We start from the raw sequence: 25,022 nt of genomic DNA, 5'->3' as shown, positions 1-25,022 counted from the left end.
ACGCGCTATCTCAGAGTGATGGGCTGGGGGGGTCTGAGGATGGGGTCGGGTCCTGGGGGAATGGGCTGGGGGGGTCTGAGGATGGGGTCGGGGTCCTGGGGGGAAGGGCTGGGGGGGTCTGAGGATGGGGTTGGGGTCCTGTGGGGAAGGGCTGGGGGGGTCTGAGGATGGGGTTGGGGTCCTGGGGGGAAGGGCTGGGGGGGTCTGAGGATGGGGTCGGGTCCTGGGGGGAAGGGCTGGGGGGGTCTGAGGATGGGGTCCTGGGGGGATGGGCTGGGGGGGTCTGAGGATGGGGTCGGGTCCTGGGGGAATGGGCTGGGGGGTCTGAGGATGGGGTCGGGGTCCTGGGGGGAAGGGCTGGGGGGGTCTGAGGATGGGGTCCTGGGGGGATGGGCTGGGGGGGTCTGAGGATGGGGTCAGGGTCCTGGGGGGATGGTCTGGGGGGGTCTGAGGATGGGGTCAGGGTCCTGGGGCTGCGGTTGGGGGGGGTCTGAGGATGGGGTCGGGGTCCTGGGGGGAATGACTGGGGGGGTCTGAGGATGGGGTCGGGGTCCTGGGGGGAAGGGCTGGGGGGGTCTGAGGATGGGGTCGGGGTCCTGGGGGGAAGGGCTGCGGGGGTCTGAGGATGGGGTCGGGTCCTGGGGGGTGGGGCTGGGGGGGTCTGAGGACGGGGTCGGGGTCTTGGGGGGAATGGCTGGGGGGGTCTGAGGATGGGGTCCTGGGGGGAATGGCTGGGGGGGGTCTGAGGATGGGGTCAGGGTCCTGGGGGGAATGGCTGGGGGGGGTCTGAGGATGGGGTCAGGGTCCTGGGGGGATGGGCTGGGGGGGTCTGAGGATGGGGTCCTGGGGGGAAGGGCTGGGGGGGTCTGAGGATGGGGTCCTGGGGGGAAGGGCTGGGGGGGTCTGAGGATGGGGTCGGGTCCTGGGGGGTGGGGCTGGGGGGGTCTGAGGATGGGGTCGGGGTCCTGGGGGGTGCGGTTGGGGGGGGTCTGAGGACGGGGTCGGGGTCCTGGGGGGAATGGCCGGGGGGGTCTGAGGACGGGGTCGGGGTCCTGGGGGGAATGGCTGGGGGGGTCTGAGGATGGGGTCGGGGTCCTGGGGGGAAGGGCTGGGGGGGGTCTGAGGATGGGGTCGGGTCCTGGGGGGAAGGGCTGGGGGGGTCTGAGGATGGGGTCCTGGGGGGATGGGCTGGGGGGGTCTGAGGATGGGGTCGGGGTCCTGGGGGAATGGGCTGGGGGGGTCTGAGGATGGGGTCGGGGTCCTGGGGGGAAGGGCTGGGGGGGTCTGAGGATGGGGTTGGGGTCCTGGGGGGAAGGGCTGGGGGGGTCTGAGGATGGGGTTGGGGTCCTGGGGGGAAGGGCTGGGGGGGTCTGAGGATGGGGTCGGGTCCTGGGGGGAAGGGCTGGGGGGGTCTGAGGATGGGGTCCTGGGGGGATGGGCTGGGGGGGTCTGAGGATGGGGTCGGGTCCTGGGGGAATGGGCTGGGGGGGTCTGAGGATGGGGTCGGGGTCCTGGGGGGAAGGGCTGGGGGGGTCTGAGGATGGGGTCGGGGTCCTGGGGGGAAGGGCTGGGGGGGTCTGAGGATGGGGTCGGGGTCCTGGGGGGAATGGCTGGGGGGTCTGAGGATGCGGTCGGGGTCCTGGGGGGAAGGGCTGGGGGGGGTCTGAGGATGGGGTCTTGGGGGGAAGGGCTGGGGGGGTCTGAGGATGGGGTCGGGGTCCTGGGGGGAAGGGCTGCTGGGATAGTGAGTTTGTGTGTGTGGTTTTTGGGAGGGGTGTGAGGGGGTGAGAGAACCTGGATTTGTGCAGGAAATGGCCCAACTTGATTATCATGCACATTGTGTAGAGCGTTGTCACTTTGGATGGGCTATCACCAGCAGGAGAGTGAATCTGTGTGGGGGGGTGGAGGGTGAGAAAACCTGGATTTGTGCTGGAAATGGCCCACCTGATGATCACTTTAGATAAGCTATTACCAGCTGGACAGTGGGGTGGGAGGAGGTATTTTTTCATATTCTCTGTGTATAAAGTCTGCTACAGTTTCCACTGCATGCATCTGATGAAGTGAGCTGTAGCTCACGAAAGCTCATGCTCAAATAAATTGGTTAGTCTCTAAGGTGCCACAAGTACTCCTTTTCTTTTTAATAAATAAGTAGAATTCCAGGCACTTTATTGTGTGTGGAGCTTTGGATAAGACCTTACAAATGCCGGTCTTCTCTGCTCTTTGTGGGCACTAAAGATCCAGTGGGGTCACTGTCATGATAGCGAGAGAGCATTTGGCTAGAAATGTCCCCTTCTTCATTGTGTGACAGTGGGTGCCACCCCAGAGGTGGCTGCATCTCTGTTGGTGCAGTACATATAAAGTTGAAAATATTTGGTAAATTTTGCATTATTTTATGTTGGAAAAGTCATTTTTTCCCTCAGCTTGTCAGTAGTTTTAGACTTGACCTCTGTCCTCTATGTCAAAATAATTTGGTCATTTTAAAGATATCTGAAGCATCTAGTGCTGGCCATTTTTAGAGACAGGTTAGTGGGCTAGAAATACCTTGGTGTGAGCCAGTATGGTGATGTCTCTGTTCTCTTCCAGGAACAGGTACCCCTCACTGGTACCCCTCATTTTCTATTGCTAAGCATTTGAAGAACAAAGTCCATTTTAGAATCAAATAAAATGTCTGCTGAACGAGGATGAATGACTTGGTCTGTTTGCCCTGTGGGGAGGACGGGCAAGGGCTGCTGGACACTGGAGAGGGATGAGCAAAGTGATTCATTTTTCAGAGGATAATCTGCATGTATGCCCTGTGGATGCCTGTTCATAGGGCTCTTGTTTTGACAGCTGTGTTTCTGCCCCCAGAGAGCAAGATGGCGACGGGCGCAGATGTGCGGGATATTCTGGAGCTGGGGGGTGTGGAGTCAGAGAACACGGGAACCATCAATAAGAAGGACATCATCAATTCTGATAAGGTACCGGGTTATGGGCCTGAAATCTTTGCCCTAGACACCAACTTGAAAATCACACTTGTGTCTGAAAACTTTTTACCTACTGTTCTCACAAGTGTCATCTCAAATGACTATAACTGAAAGAGACTGGAGGAAAACAAATATTTCTTACTATTATAGTTGTTGACTTGGGGCATTTCCATGGAGTATATGGCATCTTACATGTACGTCCATTTCCTGGCTTCCCTGTATCTTCAGTTACCCATCTCCTTGTTTTCTGGAGGGTTGTGTTCACAGAATCCAAACATTTTGTCAGAAATCTAAACAGTCAAATGCCAAATGTCTGGCAAACTCAAGAAGGGATGGCTTTGAGGTTAAGGCGTTGAAAATGGGACTTGGGAGACCCCGAGCTATGTCTCTGTCTTGACCACAGGATCTGTGTGTGACCTCGGGCAAGTCATTTAGGCCTTATCTGTATTTGCGCTGTACCCCAGTTTCCCACCTGTTAAATGAGTATAATATTTCTTCCATACTTCACAGGGGCATTGTTGTGCTTAGATGCTATGGGGATGGGACAATATAAACCTGAGAGATGGACAGGAACTCCAGATCCAAGAGAACCAAGACTGTAGCATAGGTCTCAGACTGCGCAATTAGAGATGAAACTATATAATAATAGAATGCCATCACACTCAAAGCACTCCCCAGCCACTGTTTCCTCTCCATTGAAATGTCTGTCTCCACACAGAAGTGCAGCTCCCTGGGGCTGCCTTGTCATCAGTGCAAAGACTAGTATAACTGGTAGTACTGAAAACCGGTGAGAGAATGTGCATGATTGGAGTGTTAAAATCACTAGCTGTGACCTGTGCATGAAGGACAGAGTGGATAAAAGAGTTGTGGGGTGGCACTCTGCCTTAAAGACGCCATTACTTGTTTGAAAGTTATTGATAACTCAGACCCACAGGATCTTGAATGCATAAGGATCACTGTGCTAACTAACAAAGCCAGGGACAGTATATTGGTGTGGATCTGTTATGTGCCACCAGTGGAAACCAGAGACCAGGATGAGTTAACCCTTAAACACCCATCTGTAATGTGTGGAAAGATAAATAGTGTTATGGGGGACTTCAGTTTGGGGGAGACGCTTTAGAGTTCTTACGCAGCCAGTAATAAAACACCACTAGTTTTCCCAGAAATTCTAGATGATCATTTTCTAATGCGAAAGTAACTTGAGGTAACTCTATGTTAGACATCATTATGACAGATAAAGATGAATTTATCAGTGGGCTGGAAGTTGGTGTTTGCCTAGGGACCAATGATCATGACATGATTACATTCAATATGAGCAAATAGAGGACAGCACCAACCAGTAATGTGTACACTTGGTGCTTTCAAAGGGTTAATTTCCCAAAGCTGAGGAAAAATATGAGAAAAATTGATTCAGAGGAAATATGTAGACAGAAAAATGTAAATGAAAATTGGGAGTTTTAAAAGAAGTATATTAGATGGCCAAAAAGCCACAATCAAGAAAGAGGACAACTGATTAAAATCCCGTCCTAGCTCCGTGACAGAGTGAAGGCAGCAGTCGTGGGGAAGCAACACTCCACAGCTGGCAGGGCTAAGGAAAATAAAGAGTTTTTAAAGTATATTAGTAACAAAAGAAATTCCAAGAATGGTATAGGCCCATTACTAGGTGGAGATGTAAAACTGTTAATGATGCAGAAAAGGTAGAAGTGTCCAATAAATATTTCTGTTCTGTGTTTGGAAAGATGCATGACAATGAAGTAGTTTCCAGTACCTTAGTAACTAAGGAGGGTGTTAAACAATATCTCCTAGAAATAAATACTTAAAAATCAAGACGCCTGGATATTTTGCAACCAAGAGTCCTAAAAGAGTTGTCTTGAGGAGATCTCTCGCTCACTCATGTTCATTTTTATAACTCTTGGAATACTGGGATAACGCCAGAAGAGTAGAAGAGCTCTAATGTCCCAATATTCAAAAAGTGCTAGCTGGAGGAGTAGGGAGGTGACTTTATCTCTGTAGATGGCAGTGGTGAGATCGATACGGGAATACTGGATCCAGTTCTAGTGTCCACATTTTAAAAAAGATGTTGAAAAACTGGAGAGGGTGCAGAAAAGAGCAACAGAAATTATTTGAGGGCTGGAGAAAATGCCTTACTGTGAGAGACTTTAAGAGCTCAGTCTGTTTAGTTTATGAAGAAGAAGACTGAGAGGTGACATGATTACAGTGTATAAGCACCTTCCTGGGGAGAAAATTCCGGATAGTAAAAGGCTCTTTAATCTAGCAGAGAAAGGCAGAACAAGGACCAATGGCTGGAAGTGGAAGCCAGACAAAGTCAGTGAGAAGTAAGGCACACGTTTTTAACAGTGAGCGTGATTAAACCACTGGAACAAACTACCAAGGGAAGTGGTGGATTTCCCATCTCCTGATGCTTTCAGATCAAGACGGGATACCTTTCTGAAAGCCAAACACAAGTTATTGGGCTCCATACAGGGATAACTGGGTGAAATATAATAGCCGGTGATATATAGAAGAAGTCAGTCTGTGTGATCTAATGGTCTCTTCTGCCTTAAACTCTCAATCTATAACCAAAATCTTCTGTTTCAGAAAAAATCCAAGAAATCATCTGAGACGCTGACATTTAAGAGGCCGGAGGGGATGCACCGAGAGGTTTATGCGCTTCTCTACTCCGATAAAAAGTAAGTGTCTCTGGTTAGTGTTCTGCACAGTTTCATGGGAGAACTGGCACCCACCAATGGCTCCAGTCTGTCAGTGCCTGGCCTAGTCACACTTGGAATCTTTGACAATCCAGCCCCTAAAATTTAGCACCTTCAGTCTCATCTCCTCCAGGCTTTTTATCATTTTTGTTTCTCTTGTTTATATTTTCTTTCTCATTCCAGAATGGGGAGGCTCTGCTCTGTGCATGTGATGAGAAAAGTGCAGTCACTCCAGAGCTACATCACCTGGGGCAGCATATATGCCCTTTTGTATCTAATTCCCCTGTGTGTGCCACCGGGAGCAACACCAGCTTTTGTTTCCGCAAGTGTTATGCTGCAACCTCATAGACTTTAAGATCAGAAGGGACCATCATGATCTAGCCTGACCTCCTGCACATTGCTCACTGCACAGAACCTCACCCTGTAACAGACCCTTAACTTTTGGCTAAGTTACTGACATCCTCAATTCATGATCTAAAGACTTCAAGTTTATGGAGAATCCCCCATTTACACTCGTTTAAACCTGTAAGTGACCCATGCTCCATGCTGCAGAGGAAGGCGAAACCCCCTCAGGGTTTCTTCCAGTGTGACCAGGGGGAAAATTCCTTCCTAACCCCAAATATGGCATTTGCTATGGACTGTGCTATCGGCCCAGAGGTCTCTAGCACTGTCTTCTTTCCAGACAGCTCTTCCTTTCAAACGCCTTCATGCTGTTTGTTCCATCTCCAGGTCCAGGCATGTGACTTTCCATTGACACACAATGAATCTCACCTTGCTAGCAGGCTCTGCACCCTCATCATTCTTTATACCATGGTGGCTTTGACTCCCCTTTGGAGCTCTCAGTGGTGAGCTTGAGTTGATTCAGGGCGATTGCGGGGTGGATGCTGTTGCGTGACCCAAAGCCAGAATGTCACCCCGGAGCTATGTGGTGTCTGCGTCCTGGGGGGTGCAAAACCAGGAATGGGGCTTGAACCCAGGTCTCCTGCACTACCTACCACGTTGCCAGGATCCATGGCAAAGACTCTCCAGAGGAGTGCAGTGCAGACTGCTGCTTCTCTCAGCTGGGCCTTCTCTCCTCTGCAGGGATGCGCCTCCTCTGCTGCCCAGTGACACGACGCAGGGCTACCGCACAGTCAAGGCGAAGCTGGGCTCCAAGAAAGTGCGGCCCTGGAAGTGGATGCCTTTCACCAACCCCGCGAGGAAAGACGGGGCCATGTTCTACCACTGGAGGAGGGCCGCAGAGGAGGGAAAGGATTACCCCTTCGCCAGGTTCAATAAAGTAAGTGGGAGCATGTGGGGATGGGGGAAGTGGACAGGCTGGCTGTCATTACGCAGCAGGGAGCTACCCTCTGCACAGTGTCTCAGATGAGAGCCTGAGAAGCAGGGACTCACGCTATATTGGGCAGTAGCATTTTCAATTGCAGTCTGGCCTGTGACCTCAGGCTGCAGTCTCACCTGATCCTTCGAGCTCAGTGGGTTTGGAATGGGATCAGAGCTTGGCAGTACAGCCTTGGTGCTCCAGGGAGTGCTGTGGGTGATTCAGTAGGGGGCAGCGTTGTTCCCTCTGCGTCAGCACTGGCTCAGAGCCCCATCATGGATCTCGGGGCTGCTGTGTAGCAAGAGGGCTCATGTCTTGAATGATACTTAAAGATAAGGTCTTTACCCTTGTCACCCTGGATCATGTGGCAAATTTTGGGTGTTGGCTGCAGTTTCCTTGCCAAATTCCAACACAAATAATTACGTTCCACCTACCTGAAGTTTCCACTGGGGTTTTCGTTGGGTGTGGTACAGTTAGTGTTCCGTGTTTTCAGTTTTTATTTTTATTTTATTTTTTTTACAAATATCTGGGAACTTTTCAGTATTTATTTTCCAAACATTAAAACTAGGATGAAATTGGGTTACAAATAAAAAAATCGGGGGGGGGGGGGGGGGACTTTTATAATATCCACATTTTACGACTATAATTTAAGATTTTTTTTTTTAAAATGTTTAAAGGTGTATTTTGTCTCTCAGACCTAGTAGCTTGTCCAGAAATCCTGGTTTGTGTACGCTCAGGTAATGGTCTTCAAAAGTCTCCTCACTCATGTTGAGCCTCTTGCTGTCTTGGAGGTAGTCCCACTTTGAAAATAAGCACTCTGCATCGGTAGAACCAGGGGGTGCACTCCCTCCATGCCACTTTGGTGACTTTGGGAAGTGTGTCTGGATGACTGTTCCACAAAGCCAGCACATCCAGTTTTGGGTTGTCAGGGGTGGGCAAGTTCACGTGAGTAGTAAATTCCCCTTTCAGATTTAAAATTTCCTCTTTAGTGGTAAATGGTTGAAACACTCTGGCATAACGATCATAGTCTGCTGTAAAATTCACCTGGAGGAAGGGGTGCAACACCTGAATGACATTGCAAAAAGAACCTTTGGCACCAAACACTTTGAGGTTCAGATTACGGGCCACGGTCATCTCCCATTTCTCCCTGGGTGTTGTGTCAAAGGTTTTAAATAATTTTTTGTTTTCTCATGTTCCGGGGTCAGAAGGATTTCTAGAAACAGCTGTGTTTTCTCGCTGTATCTTTCTCCTTCAGCTTTTGTGCTTAATTCAATTGAGACTTCGGTTAGCATGATCCGGTAAACGTCTGTATTGGCAAACGTGTTGGCAGTAGTCAGAGAAAACTCCGGTGTTTTCTGTGTGTCGCACAGTGATTGCAAGTTTTCAACAGCGACCATTACCCTGGTGCGCAGAATCTCACAGTCACCCTGGTTATCTGCCTGTCTCTTCAGAGTTTTTCTTTAGAACCAACAAACTTGGGCTGATCTAGGAGATGTAGTGGCACACTCTACACATGATTTACACAGCAGGCAGTGAAGTACAAGCTCATCTACTGATGTGGCCCAACCATGGTGGGTAAACAGCAGTCGGCTTTGCGCTCGTCTCACACTGTGTAAAACACAGCCTTCAGCCTGTTCGCATGCTTGAAAACGGCCCCAAATCCAGAGATGCAAGATTTCACGTCTTTCATTTCCTCCGTAGCAGTTGCTGCTGACGGCGCAATGTTAATCAGATGAGAAGACAGGTAATACATAGCAGCTCTGGTTTCTGATGGAGTTTAATCTCTGTGCCAGCTTAGCTATGCAGGAAGCAGAATCTGCGTTAGTTGTGGCCACGTTTTCCCAAGTTAGTTGGTGCATCTCAAACATGCCAGTTATTGCTGCATCGACAAAACGGCTGTCAGCAGAGGGGATGAATGTCACGTCGGCACAAAACAATGCGGGTTTATTCGCTTTGAAATCAAAACCTGAAAACAAAAGGCCAAAGAATCGGACGGTCCAAAGCATCAAGGAGACTTGTCAAAAATCAGACTAGGCAGCACATTTCCATCAAGTCGTTCCATTGGTTTAGGTGCTACCGCGTTGCCGTTTTCTTTCAGATACTTACGAGTGAGGTTGTCTGTGTTAGGAAGGGTTTTGTAGCTGGACAGGATTGTCGTATAAAGTCATCAATAGGCTCCTCTGCAATTAACAGCGGTCGTTGGGTGAAACAAAGAGCACGTACAGATTCATTGACACAATCGTGCTGTGTCCTCCCTTTTGTTAAAGCCCTGGTGAAAGCTCCTGATATTGACTGTTTGTCCTGAAGCTCGCTTTCTTCTTTAAGCTTCTTGTGTTGCTTGCTTTTGACTTTGACATGCTCCTTTATCCTGTCAGCATGACCACTGACCTCAGTGCTGCAATATTTGCAGCACAATGCATCCTCTTTGTGCCTGTCTTTACTTTCCTTGGAAAGTTCTAAGCTCTGCTTTCCTGTTGGTATTCGGGCATAGATTTGTGGTTTTTGCTCCATGTTTGCCTTTTTACCTTATCTTTACCTGTGGAGGATTGATTGTTTAAATTCAGCACTGCACTAAACGGACAGGCAGGCAGCATCTCTTTGTGAGCCAATCGTAGTGCTATATTAACATTGCTTGATTTTTCTGACCTCCACCGTGTGTGTGTTCTGGGTTGTACACTGCGGAACTGCTTCATTCTCAGAGCCGCAGCACACAACCATCGCGTAAAGTGTTAGTGTTTAACAAAAATAAGTACCCATAAGAATGGCCAGACTGGGTCAGGTCAAAGGTCCATCTAGCCCAGTATCCTGTCTGCTGACAGTGGCCAATGCCAGGTGCCCCAGAGGGAATGAACAGAACAGGGAATCATCGAGTGATCCATCCCCTGTCGCCCATTCCCAGCTTCTGGCAAACAGAGGCTAGGGACACCATCCCCCCCCAACCTGGCTAATAGCTATTGATGGACCTATCCTCCATGAACTTATCTAGTTCTTTTTTGAACACTGTAGTAGTCTTGGCCTTCACATCATCCTCTGGCAAAGAGTTGCACAGGTTGACTGTACGTTCTGTGAAAAAATACTTCCTTTTGTTTGTTTTAAATCTGCTGCCTATTCATTTTATTTGGTGACCCCTAGTTCTTGTGTTATGAGAAGGAGTAAATAATACGTATTTACTTTCTCCACATCCGTCATGATTTTATAGATCTCTATTATATCCCACCTTAGTCGTCTCTTTTCCAAACTGAAAAGTCCCAGTCTTATTAATCTCTCCTCATACGGCAGCCATTCCATAACCCTAATCATTTTTGTTGCCCTTTTTTGAACGTTTTCCAAGTCCAATAGATCTTTTTAGAGATGGGCCGACCACATCCGCACGCAGTATTCAAGCTGTGGGCGAACCATGGATTGATATAGAGGCAATATGATATTTTCTGTCTTATTATCTGTCCCTTTCTTAATGATTCCCAACATTCTGTTCCCTTTTTTGACGACTGCTGCACATTGAGTGGATGTTTTCAGAGAACTCTCCACAATGACTCCCAGTCCCAAGATCTCTTTCTTGAGTGGTAACAGCTAATTTAGACCCCATCATTTTATATGTATAGTTGGGATTATGTTTTCCAATGTGCATTACTTTATATTTATCAACATTGAATTTCATCTGCCATTTTGTTGCCCAGTCACCCAGTTTTGTGAGATCCTTTTGTAGCTCTTCGCAGTCTGCCTGGGACTTAACTATCTTGAGTAGTTTTGTATCATCTGCAAATTTTGCCACCTCACTGTTTACCCCTTTTTCCAGATCATTTATGAATATGTTGAATAGGACTGGGCCCAGTACAGAGCCCTGGGGAACACCACTATTTACCTCTTTCCATTCTGTATCATCCGTTTATTTCTACCCTTTCTTTCCTATCTTTTAACCAGTTAGGAATCCATGAGAGGACCTTCCCTCTTATCCCGTGACAGCTTACTTTGCTTAAGAGCCTTTAGTGAGGGGCCTTGTCAAAGGCTTTTTGAAAGTCTAAGTACACTATGTCCACTGGATCCCCCTTGTCCACATGCTTGTTGACCCCCTTAAAGAATTCTAGCAGATTGGTGAGGCATGATTTCCCTTTACAAAAACCATGTTGACTCTACCCCAACAAATTATGTTCATCCATCTGTCTCATAATTTTGTCCTTTACTATAGTTTCAACCAGTTTGCCCGGTACTGAAGTCAGGCTTACCGGCCTGTAATTGCCAGGATTACCTCTGGAGCCCTTTTTAAAAATTGGCGTCACATTAGCTATTCTCCAGGCATTTGGTACAGAAGCTGATTTAAATGATAGGTTACAAACTACAATTAGTAGCTCTGCAGTTTCACATTCAAGTTTATTCAGAACTCTTGGATGATACCATCTGGCCCTGATAACTTATTACTGTTTAGTTTGTCAATTTGTTCCAAAACCTCCTCTAATGACACCTCAATCTAGGACAGTTCCTCAGATTTGTCACCTAAAAAGAATGGGTCAGATTTGGGAATTTCCCTCACATCCTCAGCCATGAAGGCCGATGCAAAGAATTCATTTCGTTTCTCCGCAATGGCCTTATCGTCCTTGAGTGCTGCTTTAGCACCTCGATCAGCCAGTGGCCCCTTTGGTTGCTTAGCAGCTTCCTGCTTCTGATGCACTTACGCATATTTTTGCTATTACTTTTTGAGTCTTTGGCGAGCTGTTCTTCAAATTCTTTTTTGCCCTTCCTAGTTATATACTTAATTTGCCAGAGTTTATGCTCCTTTCTATTTTCCTCACTAGGATTTAACTTCCACTTTTGAAAGCATGCCTATTTGTCTCTCACTGCTTCTTTCACTTTGTTGTTTAGCCACGGTGGTGCTTTTTTGGTTCTCTTACTATGTTTTGTAATTTGGGGTATACATCTAAGTAGAGCCTCTATTATGGTGTCTTTAAAAAGTTTCCATGCAGCTTGCCGGGATTTCAACGTTTGGCGCCGTACCTTTTTAATTTCTGTTTAGCTGCCGCCTTTTTTTTGTGTAGCTCCCCTTTCTGCAATTAAATGCTACAGTGTTGGGCCGCTGTGAGGCTTTCCCCTCACAGTGGGGATGTTAAATTTCATTACATTATGGTTACGGTTACCAAGCGGTCCAGCTCTATTCTCCTCTTGGACCTGATCCTGTGCTCCATTTAGGACTAAATCAAAAATCCAAAAAAATTGAGTGAATTGATAAATGGATGTAAATCAGTAAAAATTGAACTCCATTAATTAAACCTGATAATTTATCGGTAAAAGTGGAAAACGCGGAGCACTAAGTGCAGTTTACTTTGCTTCCTGTCCTAGGGTGCGTAGCTGGTGTTAGTTCCAAGCTGTCCATTTGAAATGTTGCTGTGCTTTGTTATAAATAGCTGCTGTCTTCTGTGTCAGACATGACTGTGGTTCAGTGGCTAGTGTTTTTATGTAAATATATGTAAAACCCACAAAAAAGTGTTAAAAGAACATTATTAAGGTTGCAAAGTCAAGCACAGAAGAGCTAGGAAATGCCAGAATTAAGGCAACCTTAATTCGGCCCCCTTGCTCATGTGCTTACGATAGTCGTTAGTGACACGATCACATACTCGTTTTTTCCATAGGACCCATAGGATCAGGGTGAATGAGGCTCACTTCCTGAGCAGCTGTTCATTGTGTCGCCCCATGCCTTACTCACAGCACACTATTCAAACCTTGCTCTGAAGACAGAATGACTGCTTTCCTCCTGGGCTTTGCTATGTTGCACATTACTACAATATCTTAGTATTTCACAGGCATTAACAAATTTATTTTCACAACACCCTCTAAGGTGATGGGGTGGTGTTTTCCCCGTTTTACAGTTGGGAAACTGTGGCACAGAGAGGTTAAAATCCAAAAGTATCCACTAATTCTGGGTGCCCAATGTGAGACAGCTTGGACCTGATTTTTCAGAGTATTTAACATGATATAGTACTTTATATCATAGAATCATAGAATATCAGGGTTGGAAGGGACCTCAGGAGGTCACCTAGTCCAACCCCCTGCTCAAAAGCAGGACCAATCTCCAATTAAATCATCCCAGCCAGGGCTTTGTCAAGCCTGACCTTAAAAACTTCTAAGGAAGGAGATTCTACCACCTCCCTAGGTAACGCATTCCAGTGTTTCACCACCCTCTTAGTGAAAAAGTTTTTCCTAAATATCCAACCTAAACCTCCCCCACTGCAACTTGAGACCATTACTCCTTGTCCTGTCATCTGCTACCACTGAGAATAGTCTAGAACCATCCTCTCTGGAACCACCTCTCAGGTAGTTGAAAGCAGCTATCAAATCCCCCCTCATTCTTCTCTTCTGCAGGCTAAACAATCCCAGCTCCCTCAGCCTCTCCTCATAAGTCATGTGTTCTAGACCCCTAATCATTTTTGTTGCCCTTCGCTGGACTCTCTCCAATTTATCCACATTCTTCTTGTAGTGTGGGGCCCAAAACTGGACACAGTACTCCAGATGAGGCCTCACCAATGTCGAATAGAGGGGAACGATCACGTCCCTCGATCTGCTCGCTATGCCCCTACTTATACATCCCAAAATGCCATTGGCCTTCTTGGCAACAAGGGGACACTGCTGACTCATATCCAGCTTCTCGTCCACTGTCACCCCTAGGTCCTTTTCCGCAGAGCTGTTCCAAACACAGCTCCCACGGACATCAGCTGCAGCTGATTGCTCCGCACCTCTGCAAATCAGACCCCAGAGTCTCAAGTCAGGCACCAGGAATGAGGAACACACAGGGAGCCCTGTGAAAAGTTTGGATTAAGTGACTTGCCTGACATCACACAGGAACTCTGTGTCAGGGGCAGGGAGAGAATCCAGTTGCCCAGGGCAGCATTCAACTCCTTTAACCATAAGACCATCCTTTCTCTTCCTGCAACAAACGGGGCCAGGTCCTACAGACAACAGCCTACTTCAGTGCACAGCCCTGATTTGTCCCCAGGGCAGGGCCAGCCTGTGCCAAATGAGGCAGGGTCCTGTGGAAAAATAATATGTGACCATGTAATTAAAGACTATATCCTGCATATGCACAAGAGGCAACCTGAACTCTGGCGTTTCCTAACTTTGGAGGGCTGGACTTTGCTGCATTCATAATATTCTTTTAGTGCCATTTTTGTGTGTGTTATTTCCTAAGTTTTAAAAGCAAACTGAAGAAACAAATTTCATCACCTGGCATCATATTGACACCCCCACACGTCGTCGGCAGGGTTGGAACCTTTAGATCCTCCACACACACCTCTGCCACTGAGTTAAGAGAGTAACTGATAGAGGATGGCAACCTACTACCTACTAAGGTCAGGCTTGACAAAGCCCTGGCTGGGATGATTTAGTCGGGGATCGGTCCTGCTTTGAGCAGGGGGTGGGACTAGATACCTCCTGAGGTCCCTTCCAACCCTGAGATTCTAGGATTCTATGACACTACTGCTACCTGGACCAGCACCAGAGGGGGATAAAACACTTTGCCAGTGCGTTGCACAGATATTGCTGAGGGCGGAGGAATGGTGAGACTCAGGATTGTTGGGTCCCATTCCAGGCTCTGGAGGGGAATGTGCTCTAGTGGGTGCAGACTCTTTTGCCCCTTTTCTCCCCAAGCTTGACCCCTTTTGCCTGTCTCCTTTCCCCTTAGTCTTTTCATCACCGTCTCAGTCTCAGTTCCTCCTGCTTAGGCCCTCGTTTGATCTCTCTCCCTCCCTCCCACCAGGTTCTCCATCCCCACTTGCTTCCAGACCTCTCTCCAATCTCAGTGCACCCCCTCCACTTGATTTCGTGTCAGCCTGCCAAGCTCCATGCAAAAAACCCCACTAAGGAGTCAGGCAGCTGCATTCCCCAGGAATTGCCAGACTGGAGCAGACCCAGGGTCCATCCGGCCCAGAGTCCTGTCTCCAGCAGCAGGCAGTGCCAGACGCTTCAGAGCTAAAACCCCTGCCGTGGGAGATTTGTGGAATAGCGTGCTGCTGCTGTTTTAATTATTTATCATTTATGCTGCAGGCGCCGAGAGGCCCATTCAGGGCCCGATTGTGCTGAGTGCTGGGCAGAACGCGTCGTAAGTGACAGCCCCTGCCCCAAAGGGAAGCTTTTCCCTGCTTCCTGCCGTTTAGTGGTCAGCTTATGCCATGAAACACAAGGGTTTCCCTCTCTACCTGAGCTAACATGACTGGCTGCTCTCAGTACCCATATATGGGTTTAATGGGTCTTAGAATCCTGCTAGGCTCTTATCAATGAGATCTGGTGGAGATGAGTTCACCGGTTGGTTAATTTGTTTGATAAGCAAGCTTTTCCTTTTTTCCCTTTGAAATTTTCTACCTTTCCCTTTAATTGAGTGTCCCCTCATTCTTGCATTGTGAGAGGTAAATAGAAAACCTGATCTCCCTTCTCTGTCCTCGTCATTAAGTTGTATTTCTCTCAGGGAGTGAACAGTGAAGTGGCGAAATTTGCAGATGTTACAAAATTATTCAAGAGCTCATAAAACCGGAGGACGGGGCAACAAAACGGCAGATGAAATTCAACACTGATAAGTGAAAAGTAATGCACATTGGAAAATGTAGTCCCAACTATGCATACAAACTGATGGTTCTAAATTAGCTGTTACCTCTCAAGAAAGAGATCTTGGAGTCACAGCAGACAGTTCTCCAAAAACTTCCCCTCAATGCACAGCAGTGGTCAAGAAGGCTAACAGAATATTAGGAAAGGGATAGAAAATAAGACAAAAGAAATCATAATACCACGATATAAATCTGTGGTACGCCCATACCTTGAATACTGTGTCTAGTACTGGTTGCATCATCTGAAAAAGGATATGATGGAACTGGAGAAGGTTCAGAGAAGGGCAACAAAGATGATCAAGGGTGTGGAATGGCTTCCATGTGAGGAGAGACTAAAGGGATTAGGGCTGTTCATTTAGAAAAGCGACAACAAAGGGGGAATGTGATAATGTCTATAAAATCATGACTGGTGTGGAAAAAGTGGATAGAGAAGTGTTATTTGCCCTTTCTCGCAATACAAAAACCAGGGGTCACCCAATGAATAGGGAGCAGGTTTAGGAGGAAGGACTTTTTCACACAATGCACAATCAATCTGTGGAACTCATTGCTATGGGATGTTGTGATAGTCAAAAGTATACCTGGGTTCAAAAAAGAGCTAGATCAATTCATGGAGGGTCCATCAGTGGGCATTAGCCAAGATGGTCAGGGATGCAACCCCATGCTCTGGGGACCCTAAACCTTTGAGTACCAGAAGCTGGGAGTGGAAGACAAGGGTGGGCCACTCCAGCTGCTCTGTTCTGTGTGCTCCCCCTGAAGTCCTGGCACTGGTCACTGTCAGAGAGACAGGGTACTGGGCTAGATGGGCCATTGGTCTGATCCAGTGTCCCATTCTTATGTTCTCATTCGTCTCCTCTCTGAGCTAATCATTCCTAGTCTTTTCATCTAATCATTCTTGCTCCTCGCCTCAGAACCCCATCTCCTTTCGCTGTCTCTCTGTTGAGACGGGTGACCAGAAGTGGAGAGTGTTCCAAATGAGCAGTAGCCCTAGTGGTTACCGGGTCTGGAAGTGACCAAGACCTGGGTAATGTCCATATCCCAATCTTCTTGCCATGCATCGAGGAGGGAAAGCCTCGTTCGCAGTTGCTACTGATTGGAACTCCGGGAGAAGCCAAAAATCCAGCAGGGCTCCAAGCTTGTGCTCCTTGTTCTGAGGGCAGATACAGCCCCCTGAACTGAAAGAGCAGACACAACATCTGCCGTCTGGAGGGGCCGTTCCCGTCTCACTTCAGTCCTGTCCACTCAGCCAGCCATTACCCAAGCCCAGCACTTGACAGGCACTGCACTGTCTGGGCCTTTGAGAGGTGTGAGAGCGGAGTGTTGTCAGCCTGCTGCTATGCTGTAGCCAGGCCTTGTCCACTGCTCTACTGGAGCACAAGTCTGGCGGGGCATGCCATGGGCAGCACACCAGGGTCCCCGTACGGTCCCTGGTGTCAGGCTGCTGACAGATATCAGATCAGCACATGGACACCGGTGCCAGGAGGTGGCCACCAGCTATCAAGACCAGGGCAGTCTCTGTGCCTCTCCCAGGTCTAAAGTCAGAAGAAAAGGAGTTCAGGGAAATGTGAGGAAGGGGCCAGGGACTGTCAGCTCTGCCTCGCCAGCACCTTTCTGCAGGCCAGGGTACTTCTGTGGCCCTATTCCCGTAATATTTGAGCAGCTCACAGTCTCGAATGTATTTCTCCTCTCGGCACTGCCGTGAGACAGGGCAGCAGGTGAGGCACGGAGAGCCCGAGTGACTGGCCCATGGTCACATGGGAAGTCTGGTAGAGCAGGGCCTTGAACCCGCATCTCCTGTGTTGTGGCCTAACCTGCAAAGGGTTCAGTGATTGGGCAGCAATTGGCAGGGCTGTCAAGCCGATTCACAAGGTGACGTCCGGGTATCCACAGTCGAGCTTTGAGGGGTGCCGGCACTGTGCCCACTCGCAAGGGGCACTGATAATCTCTGCCCCTGTCGCACCCAAAATACCCCTGCCAGGTGTTAGCAGGTACCATGGATGGGTCAGAATGCCAGGCTGGAGCCTGGCTCTCCTCAGTGAGTGTATCTGTGCGGTGAAGCGCTCTGGGATCCCCTGGCCAAAAAGCGCTCTCGCAATGGGAGAATGAATTTCTCAGAGCCACCTACTCATGCTGGCCATCGTGCTGCGGCACGGCACTGAGCTAACACAGGCAGGACGTAGCCTTGCCTCCACCCCACTTCTCACAATTCAAAAGAGAGTCCACTGTTCTCGCGAGCCATTTCTGGTGGGGCCAGCAGCTTGTGTTTCAGAGACACCTCGCCATCAGAGAATAGCAGTCCCTGGGCGGGGTAGCTGTCCCCTAAAGATGAGAGGCTCTGGGGCCCATTCCGAAATTGGTGAGCCAGCCACTCTCTTCTCCTCCATTCCCCAGCCTGGTCCGGGTTGGTAGTTCTCACCCATTCCTAGCCCCTGTATCCTTTAGACTCAAGTAAATGATCCCACTGTCTGGGTGTCCCATAAACCATCTGATGCAGTGCTCTTGCCCTGATTTCCATGGTTAAGAGATGCTTCCTGAGAGCAGTGAGGTTTGCACAGTGCCCGGCCAGTTGACAGGCTGCCTCCCCGTGCCCAGGCAGACCTGTCACTCGTGAACAGAAGGGGCTGCCCCTCAGAGATGCTGCACCGAAGTGGCTGGAGCTGGGGCAGATGCTCTGTATGCTTGGCCTAGGGCTTGGCAGGGGATCTGGGTTTCCAGGGGAGGGTGTGCTGCTCAGGTGCCCAGCACCGGGGGCCTATTAAAATGTGTTGAGGGGTATTTTTGCGAAGGCAGGAAGTTGCCCTCCAGACTCTAGGGGTGTGGGATTAAAGGAGCAGCCCTTTCCCTAGGATGCAGGCTGTACTCTCATCCCATTGTGTTACCATGTGTTGTGACTTCAGCAGGCTCTTCTGCTGTCTCTGAGCATCCGTGTGATGCCTGTGATGTGCTGGCATCCAGTGTCCAACCCTTGCAAAGCAGGCTAGACTGACCCCAGTGTTGGCTTTGTGCTCCCTGCCCTGACGGTGTCTGGGGACTCAGGGTTGACACAGGAGTGAGGGCCAGCTGTCCGCTCGCAAAGGGCCAGTGACGGTGGGGAAGAGAGCAGGTGGCAGCTGGGTTGGTGGCCCATAGCTGCACCACATCCAACCTTCAGACCTTTGTGCCGGGGGAATACAGGGCCAGGTGCTGCCTGTAGGAGGAGCTCACAGTCTACCGGGGGGAATATATGACCGCACAGGAGCCTTCCTTGTTTGGTAGGCCACAGTGAATGCCCAGGTGCCGCTGCTGGAGGGCAGGAAGGACTGAGCTGGAAGGGCTTTGTGGAATGGGGAGGAGGGTAGCTGCAAACACGAGGTTGTTTGCTTTCAGGCTCTTGGCTAGCCTGAGTCAGGGCTTCCAGGCTAGGGCCCAGTGGCCACTGCCTGGCCATGCAGTTCCCTCTAGGAGAGCAGGTGGAATGGGGAGCACGGTTTGTCTGGGCGGAGAATGATCCCCAGAGCATAATGTCTGAGACCCTGACTTCGAGTCCCTGCCTCTCAGAGAGGTCCCTCTTGGTTGTACACCTTCCCTTGGCTGGGCCTTTGGAAGTGAGGGGCTGGGGGCTGGTGGAAGGGAGACCCTGCTGGGAGGCCAAGGCAGGTCTTCTGGACCTCTTGGTGCTTGGATACGGTGGCAGTGGGCACATTGGAAATGCCCAGGGATAATTACCAAATAAACCCTGGCGGGCTGGAGGACCCCACGTGACCCCTTCCACTTGGCTCCATAGCTCCATTGTGGCAGTGTCCACAGGAGGTGCAGTTGGGTGGGTAAGGGGACCACTTGGGCAAAGACTCATGGCCCCTTTGCCCATCTGTGCCCTGTGGTTTTGGTTTGCTCTGTCTCTACCTGTAGGGCAGCTTGAGAGAGGCCCCAGCTACTGGGGGCGGGGCAGCCCGACGAGTGAGCCACCTCCCTTCTCTCTCCCTGTGCAGACAGTGCAGGTGCCTGTGTACTCGGAGCAGGAGTATCAGATGTACCTGCATGACGACGCCTGGACCAAGGTGGAGACAGATCACCTCTTCGACCTCTCCCGCAGGTTCGACTTGCGCTTCGTGGTGATCCATGACCGCTACGACCACCAGCAGTTCAAGGTGAGTGCCGGGAATACGCAGCCGGGAGGTGCGCTGAGCCTGCCACGTGGCGAGGAGCAAATTACCCGTTGTATCAACTTAATTACGGGAAAAGAATGAATTATTGGCAGGGAGGAATATTGAATTTCCAGCGCAGGGTATTACTACTCGTTTTGTTTATAATTAAATCCGCCACAACTCACGTCGGTTCCCTGTTGCATTTTATTAGGAAGTCAGAATCCCTTGAGAAAATTGTCCCTGCCAGGAAACCAACTCACCAAGCACTGAAAAAGAGGCAGGCTGAGCTAGTGGGGAGTGCAGAGGCCTGGAGGTCAGGACTCCTGGGTTTGAGTCTCACCTCTGGGCAGGAAGATCATCTAGTGTTCAGTGAAGGGCCAGCATCCTGGGTTCTTCTCCAGCAAGCGGCACTGGCTTGCGTCATGACCTTGCGCGAGTCTTTGTCAGGCCTGTGAAGCAAGGAGCAAGTCACCGAGCTGAGAATAGAACCCAGGAGTCCTGTCTTTTAGTCCTCTCCACTAACTACTAGCCCACCCTGTTTCCCTGTGAGGTAGGGGAGCATGCTGGGGGAAACCGAGTCACTGCCTGGTTCTGAAGCTTGTAACAGCCTGTGAGATGCTCTGATGAAGGGCGCGGTAGCAGGACAGAGTATTAGCTTTATAACAAAGCTCAAAGGGCGGTTGAGGCAGCCCACTCTCCCCTTGTCCTGGTTCCAGCCAGGCAGGGGAATCCAGGGAAACTGTTGCATCTTGCACCCCTGTGTCACACACCGTTCAGACCTCATTCGGTACAATGCAGCACAGAGCGTGAATCACTAGCGCTCTTTGTCACGGGGCCCCAAGGCATTTATCACGTGCTCCATGTGAAATCCAGGCCTGTGGCTGGGAGCTCAGACACCAGGCCCCATTTTCTGCGTAGGAGCTTCTGAGAACAGCTTTCTCTTGTGGGCCGCCAGGAGGAAGCTTTGGGCCCCCTCTGCAGTGCCAGCCTCTGCCGGCAGGAGAGAGAAGGAGCAGCGTGACAGGGATAACACTGGTGAAGTAGGACTATAGTACCTGCCTGGAGGATCTGAAAGCACGTTATAAAGGAGGAACAGTATCATCATCTCGTGTTAGAGATAGGGAAACTGAGGCACGGTGCAGGCGCTCTCCCAGTCACACCATGAGTCAGTGACTGTCAAGGCTGGAACCCAGGTCTCTTCACTTCCAGCCCTTTTCTGTAACCCCGAGACAGCAGCAGTGGCAGGCAAGTAGTGAAAGGTGCTAATAACAGCAGGTGGCAACCTGCACAGACCCTCACAGAAACTGGGCCAGTCAGAAGGGACAGGCCTCTCCACGCTCTGCTATTCCTTCTCCCTCGCCTTGCTTCTGGAGGCATGGCCTCCTTCCCCCAAAGACTGGGAGCTGGGTTTCCTTCAGCCCTCTTGTAACGTCATCCGTTCTGTGGGGTATTCCACAGAAAAGGTCAGTGGAGGACCTGAAGGAACGGTATTACCACATCTGCACCAAGCTGGCCAACGTCCGCGCTGCTCCAGGCACCGACCTGAAAATCCCCGTCTTTGACGCCGGCCATGAGAGACGTAGGAAGGAGCAGCTGGAGAGGCTGTACAACAGGACTCCAGAGCAGGTAACTCAGCCGGGCCTCCCCTTCCCACACCCTCTCCACTGTCAATCGTACGTCCCCAGCGCAGCCTGCGAGGCCTTGTGGCAGTTGCCACAGAGGAAGCCCTGTAGGATTTAGTCCTTCTCTGTATTACTGTAGTGCCTACGGGCCCCAGGCATGCCTCAGGGTCCCTTTGTGCTAGGCGCAGCATAAACACTGCACAAAGATGTGGCCCCTGTCCCCCAGGGCTTACAGCTTGTGTGTCTGACCAGTAACGGGTGGCTGCATGAGGCAGGCCGAGCGCAGTGGGGCAATGATTTGGCACAGTTATTTGGCAGAAGGTTGCGGGGAAGGGAGAGAAGCAGGGTTCTGATCTCTAGCAACAGCTTCTTTGGGGGTCACAAATTGACAATGGCTGCTCTAAGGTGGCCGAATACCCAGCACGGGGTTCCAGCCTTTAGCACAGGCCATGGCCTGAGCCTTGTTTTCCTGGGTCTAAGGGCTGAAACGAAGTGAGATCCCTGGCAGCCTCTGAACTCTCTCCAGGGTGTGCGTTCGCCGGGCTTCCCCCCAGCTGTCTCAGACTTCTGGGGAGCGCAGGCAGTACCTAGCCCTCATGGCAGCAGGCAGGAGCGTCAGTCCTGCTGGAATACACCGGGGACTGTAATGTTGCACATGAGGCTCCGCTCTTCCTCTTTGGCTAATTAATGGTCGCTAGCTGCAGATAGTCCCAGTGCTGCCAGGTCAGGAGCTGCCAGGACGGCTCTTTCGTGTTCCCAGGGAGCTGGTGAGAGAGAGCAATCCCCTCCAGTCACTCACCCGACTTCCTGCCCCTTGGTTTATCCCAGTCCTGCTGTGCTGCTCTTCTCCCTTGGCCCATGGGGGTTTGGATCGGACACCCGTCAGTGCAGGGTAACAGGAGTCATTGGGGTGACGCAAGGTGCTGCCTTCCCAGAGGCCAAGGGTACTGACCCACGGTACTCTCGTCCCCCCTGTTGGACCAAGCAGCCCTGCAGAACGTGTCACGCTGAGTTCTCTCCCTCAAGGGAAAACCAAGGGATCGGGTTTGTCGGGGGAGTAACTTGGGCCCAGTGTGGGATCTAGCAGCCACCCACTGGGCCCTGAATGCCTCCTGGAATTGCAGTGTTGGGTGCCTGGGCTGGGTAAGGCAAGGAAGCTAAAAGCTGGGTGCAGGGCCAGTGTGGGGACGGGCGTGGGAGCAGAGCTGCTGTCGGTAGGTGGCCCCCTTGCCTTGCTTTGCCCCCTTGGCTGCTCTAACCGCCTTTCCTCGCTCTGGCCGGCAGGTGGCAGAAGAGGAATATCTGATCCAGGAGCTCCGGAAAATTGAAGCCAGGAAGAAAGAGAGAGAGAAGAGAACCCAAGACCTGCAGAAACTCATCACCGCTGCCGACACCACCACCGAGCAGAGGCGAGCGGAGCGCAAGGCTCCCAAGAAGAAGCTGCCCCAGAAGAAGGAGACAGAGAAGCCTGTAAACATTTCTTGTCTTCGCTGTCACTGGGTAACATTTATTCCCTGAGTTCTCCTCCCAGGACCGGTCTCGTCCTGCCAGTGCCAGGTGCTGGGCTTCAGCTGGGGCAGGGGGAGGCTGCTGTCTGGGCCCAAAGACAGGTATATTTTGGGTAGCAATGTGGTCTAGAAACTAGGGAGCCCAGATTTGCAGGTTTCAGTTCAGCTCTGCCATTGACCTGCTCTGTGGCTTTGGGCAGTTGGCTCCACCGCTTTGTGCCTCAGTTTCCCCAGGTAAGATGGGGGTGATGCTACTTTCTCTACTCCCAGGAGGGGCCCTGATGTTGAATCAGTTCATGTTTGTAAAATGCTAGGGGTTACCTAAATTATGAAATCGCACCGAACATGGTGCCAGCTAGCCAAGCCACCCGATGGCTGGGAATTGCTGCCCCGCTGTCCACAGCCAGGACTGTTCTCGTCTAGCTGAAGCAGGGGTGGATGGAGGGAGGAGAAGGGCACTGCTGGCTGTTGTTGCTTCATGGTGCTTGCCCAGCTACTCGTCACGCACCTTCTTGCTCCAAAAAGGGGGTCTCTGTGCCATGAATAAAGAGACCCGAAAAGCCAGGGCACTATGGTGTGAGCTTCCCTGGGCTGGCAGAGCACAGCTCGCCCACTGCCCGAGCATCCTGCGTTCGAGGGGAGAGAACCCAGAAGTGGTGGGAGCAGAACAGGGGTGGTGATGGGAAATGGCATCAAAGGCGTTCAAAGCTCCCAGCTGGTTTGGTCTGTGTCCCCCTGAGTGGCGGCTGTGGGTTGGTGTCCGGCTGCATGTACGTGCCCAGGTAGGTGCGGCAGGGCAGGCAGGGAGGCGGTTTCTGTTGTTACACGAGCATCATTTCAACCATGACAGAGTCCATTAGGAGTCAATTACCAACTCTAGCAGGGAAACGTTAACAAAAATTGCATTTTAACTAAGAATTTGAATCGAGAGCTGCATCAGCATCGTTCCAACAAAGGAAAATCATTTACCAAAGAGTCAATTGAGGTTGAAGCGTTTACAGCTTGTACAGGCGTGCAAGGCAGGAGAACCCCGTTAATTGCTTATGCACTCAGCGCAGTCAGAGCCGACTCGGCTGAGCAAGAGACCTGGTTTTATCCCCGCTGCCCCAGGGTGCCTGGTTGAGGGCCACACTGTGTGAAATGGAGCAGGGCACATTGTCTTGAGTGTGCTCTGGACACTACAGGTCCCCCACCCACTGTGCTCCGATGAGAATCCAAGCTGTAGGCTGTACCTACCAAAGATGAAAGTGGCTGGTACACCTCGATGGGTTTGTTTGGCCCCTGGGACACGCTTTGGCCATCCCTGTATTTAGAAACGACATTTAGAAACAACAGTGCCTGGGGCCTTTAGGGATTGATTATTTGGCTTGTGTGTCACCCAGTTATTGGGTCAAATACTCCCTGCTTAGGGCTAACTGTGAGTGCCGTTACTGCCTGGCAGGCCCGTTGCCCATGCAGCACGGTGCTGGGCTGGCCAGGCAGGGGCAAGAGGTGAGATGCATTGTACAGCACATTGCAGAGTTCTGACTCAGGTGGTGACTGTTAGCAGGAAACCCGGGGAGTTGAGTCGCTGTCCTTGTAGTCTCAATCCAGGAACAATAGCAAGAGCAAACCGGAGAGCCTCTGAGAAATGAGGTTAGAGAGCAGCGTGACTGATTCTGTGGCGGGGGCAGCCAGGACTTTGAGATGGCTTTTCCTTTGGGGGAGCATACGAGTGAGCAGGAGAGAGACATGGTTGGCAGGGAGAGCACACAAACCACCAGATCATATCCTACAGGTGTATTTCCCATCGAGCCTTAGTGGTTCCGTTGCACTCGTTCACCCCAGAGGGCCTAGCAGATTGTGTGTCTGGGGATCACGCACCTGCTTGTGAAATGCAGTTCCCTCCAGCATAGAAATGTGGCTGCTGTCGATGGAAGTGACTCAATATCCTGGTGACTTTCAAGTGAGAGAAGAGAGATTTCTCCATCTGAAACTTTAGGGGGAGTTTATGGGAAGTAGAATACAGCTCTGGAGCTTGTCACTGGGGCAGAAAGGGTGAAAGCCCAACATGAAAGGATCTTGCAGGGATTTATTCCCACTAATATCTTCAGGTTGGCATAGTTGTCGTTTAAAAAGGCAGGTCACTGAATGTTCTGATCAGTCGCACAGCATTCTCCTCAGTTGCATTTAAAAAAAAAACCAACCAAACCTCTCCTGC

The 25,022-nt window shown here is 50.5% G+C and overlaps 1 protein-coding gene across 6 annotated transcripts in view; it reads left to right on the top strand.

Moving 5' to 3' along the window:
• Window positions 1-25,022, top strand: part of DMAP1 (DNA methyltransferase 1 associated protein 1) — a 53,382-nt gene that overhangs the window by 4,111 nt on the left and 24,249 nt on the right. For 3 of the 6 annotated variants that reach the window (XM_073357953.1, XM_073357952.1, XM_073357958.1), the window contains exons 2-7: window positions 2,848-2,957; window positions 5,562-5,653; window positions 6,755-6,950; window positions 19,537-19,695; window positions 21,151-21,318; window positions 22,599-22,814. In XM_073357953.1, the coding sequence (XP_073214054.1) occupies window positions 2,856-2,957; window positions 5,562-5,653; window positions 6,755-6,950; window positions 19,537-19,695; window positions 21,151-21,318; window positions 22,599-22,814 (933 nt within the window). In that variant the 5' untranslated portion in view covers window positions 2,848-2,855. Of the gene's footprint in view, window positions 1-1,973; window positions 1,998-2,076; window positions 2,101-2,847; window positions 2,958-5,561; window positions 5,654-6,754; window positions 6,951-19,536; window positions 19,696-21,150; window positions 21,319-22,598; window positions 22,815-25,022 lie in introns of those variants that run through there. The other 3 variants (XM_073357954.1, XM_073357955.1, XM_073357956.1) reach the window with 3 other exon arrangements.

The sequence above is a fragment of the Lepidochelys kempii genome, chromosome 8, assembly GCF_965140265.1.
Source record: "Lepidochelys kempii isolate rLepKem1 chromosome 8, rLepKem1.hap2, whole genome shotgun sequence".
Lineage (NCBI taxonomy): Eukaryota > Metazoa > Chordata > Testudines > Cheloniidae > Lepidochelys > Lepidochelys kempii.
Note: the sequence above shows the minus strand (reverse complement) of the source record. Positions and strands in the feature narration are given on the sequence as shown.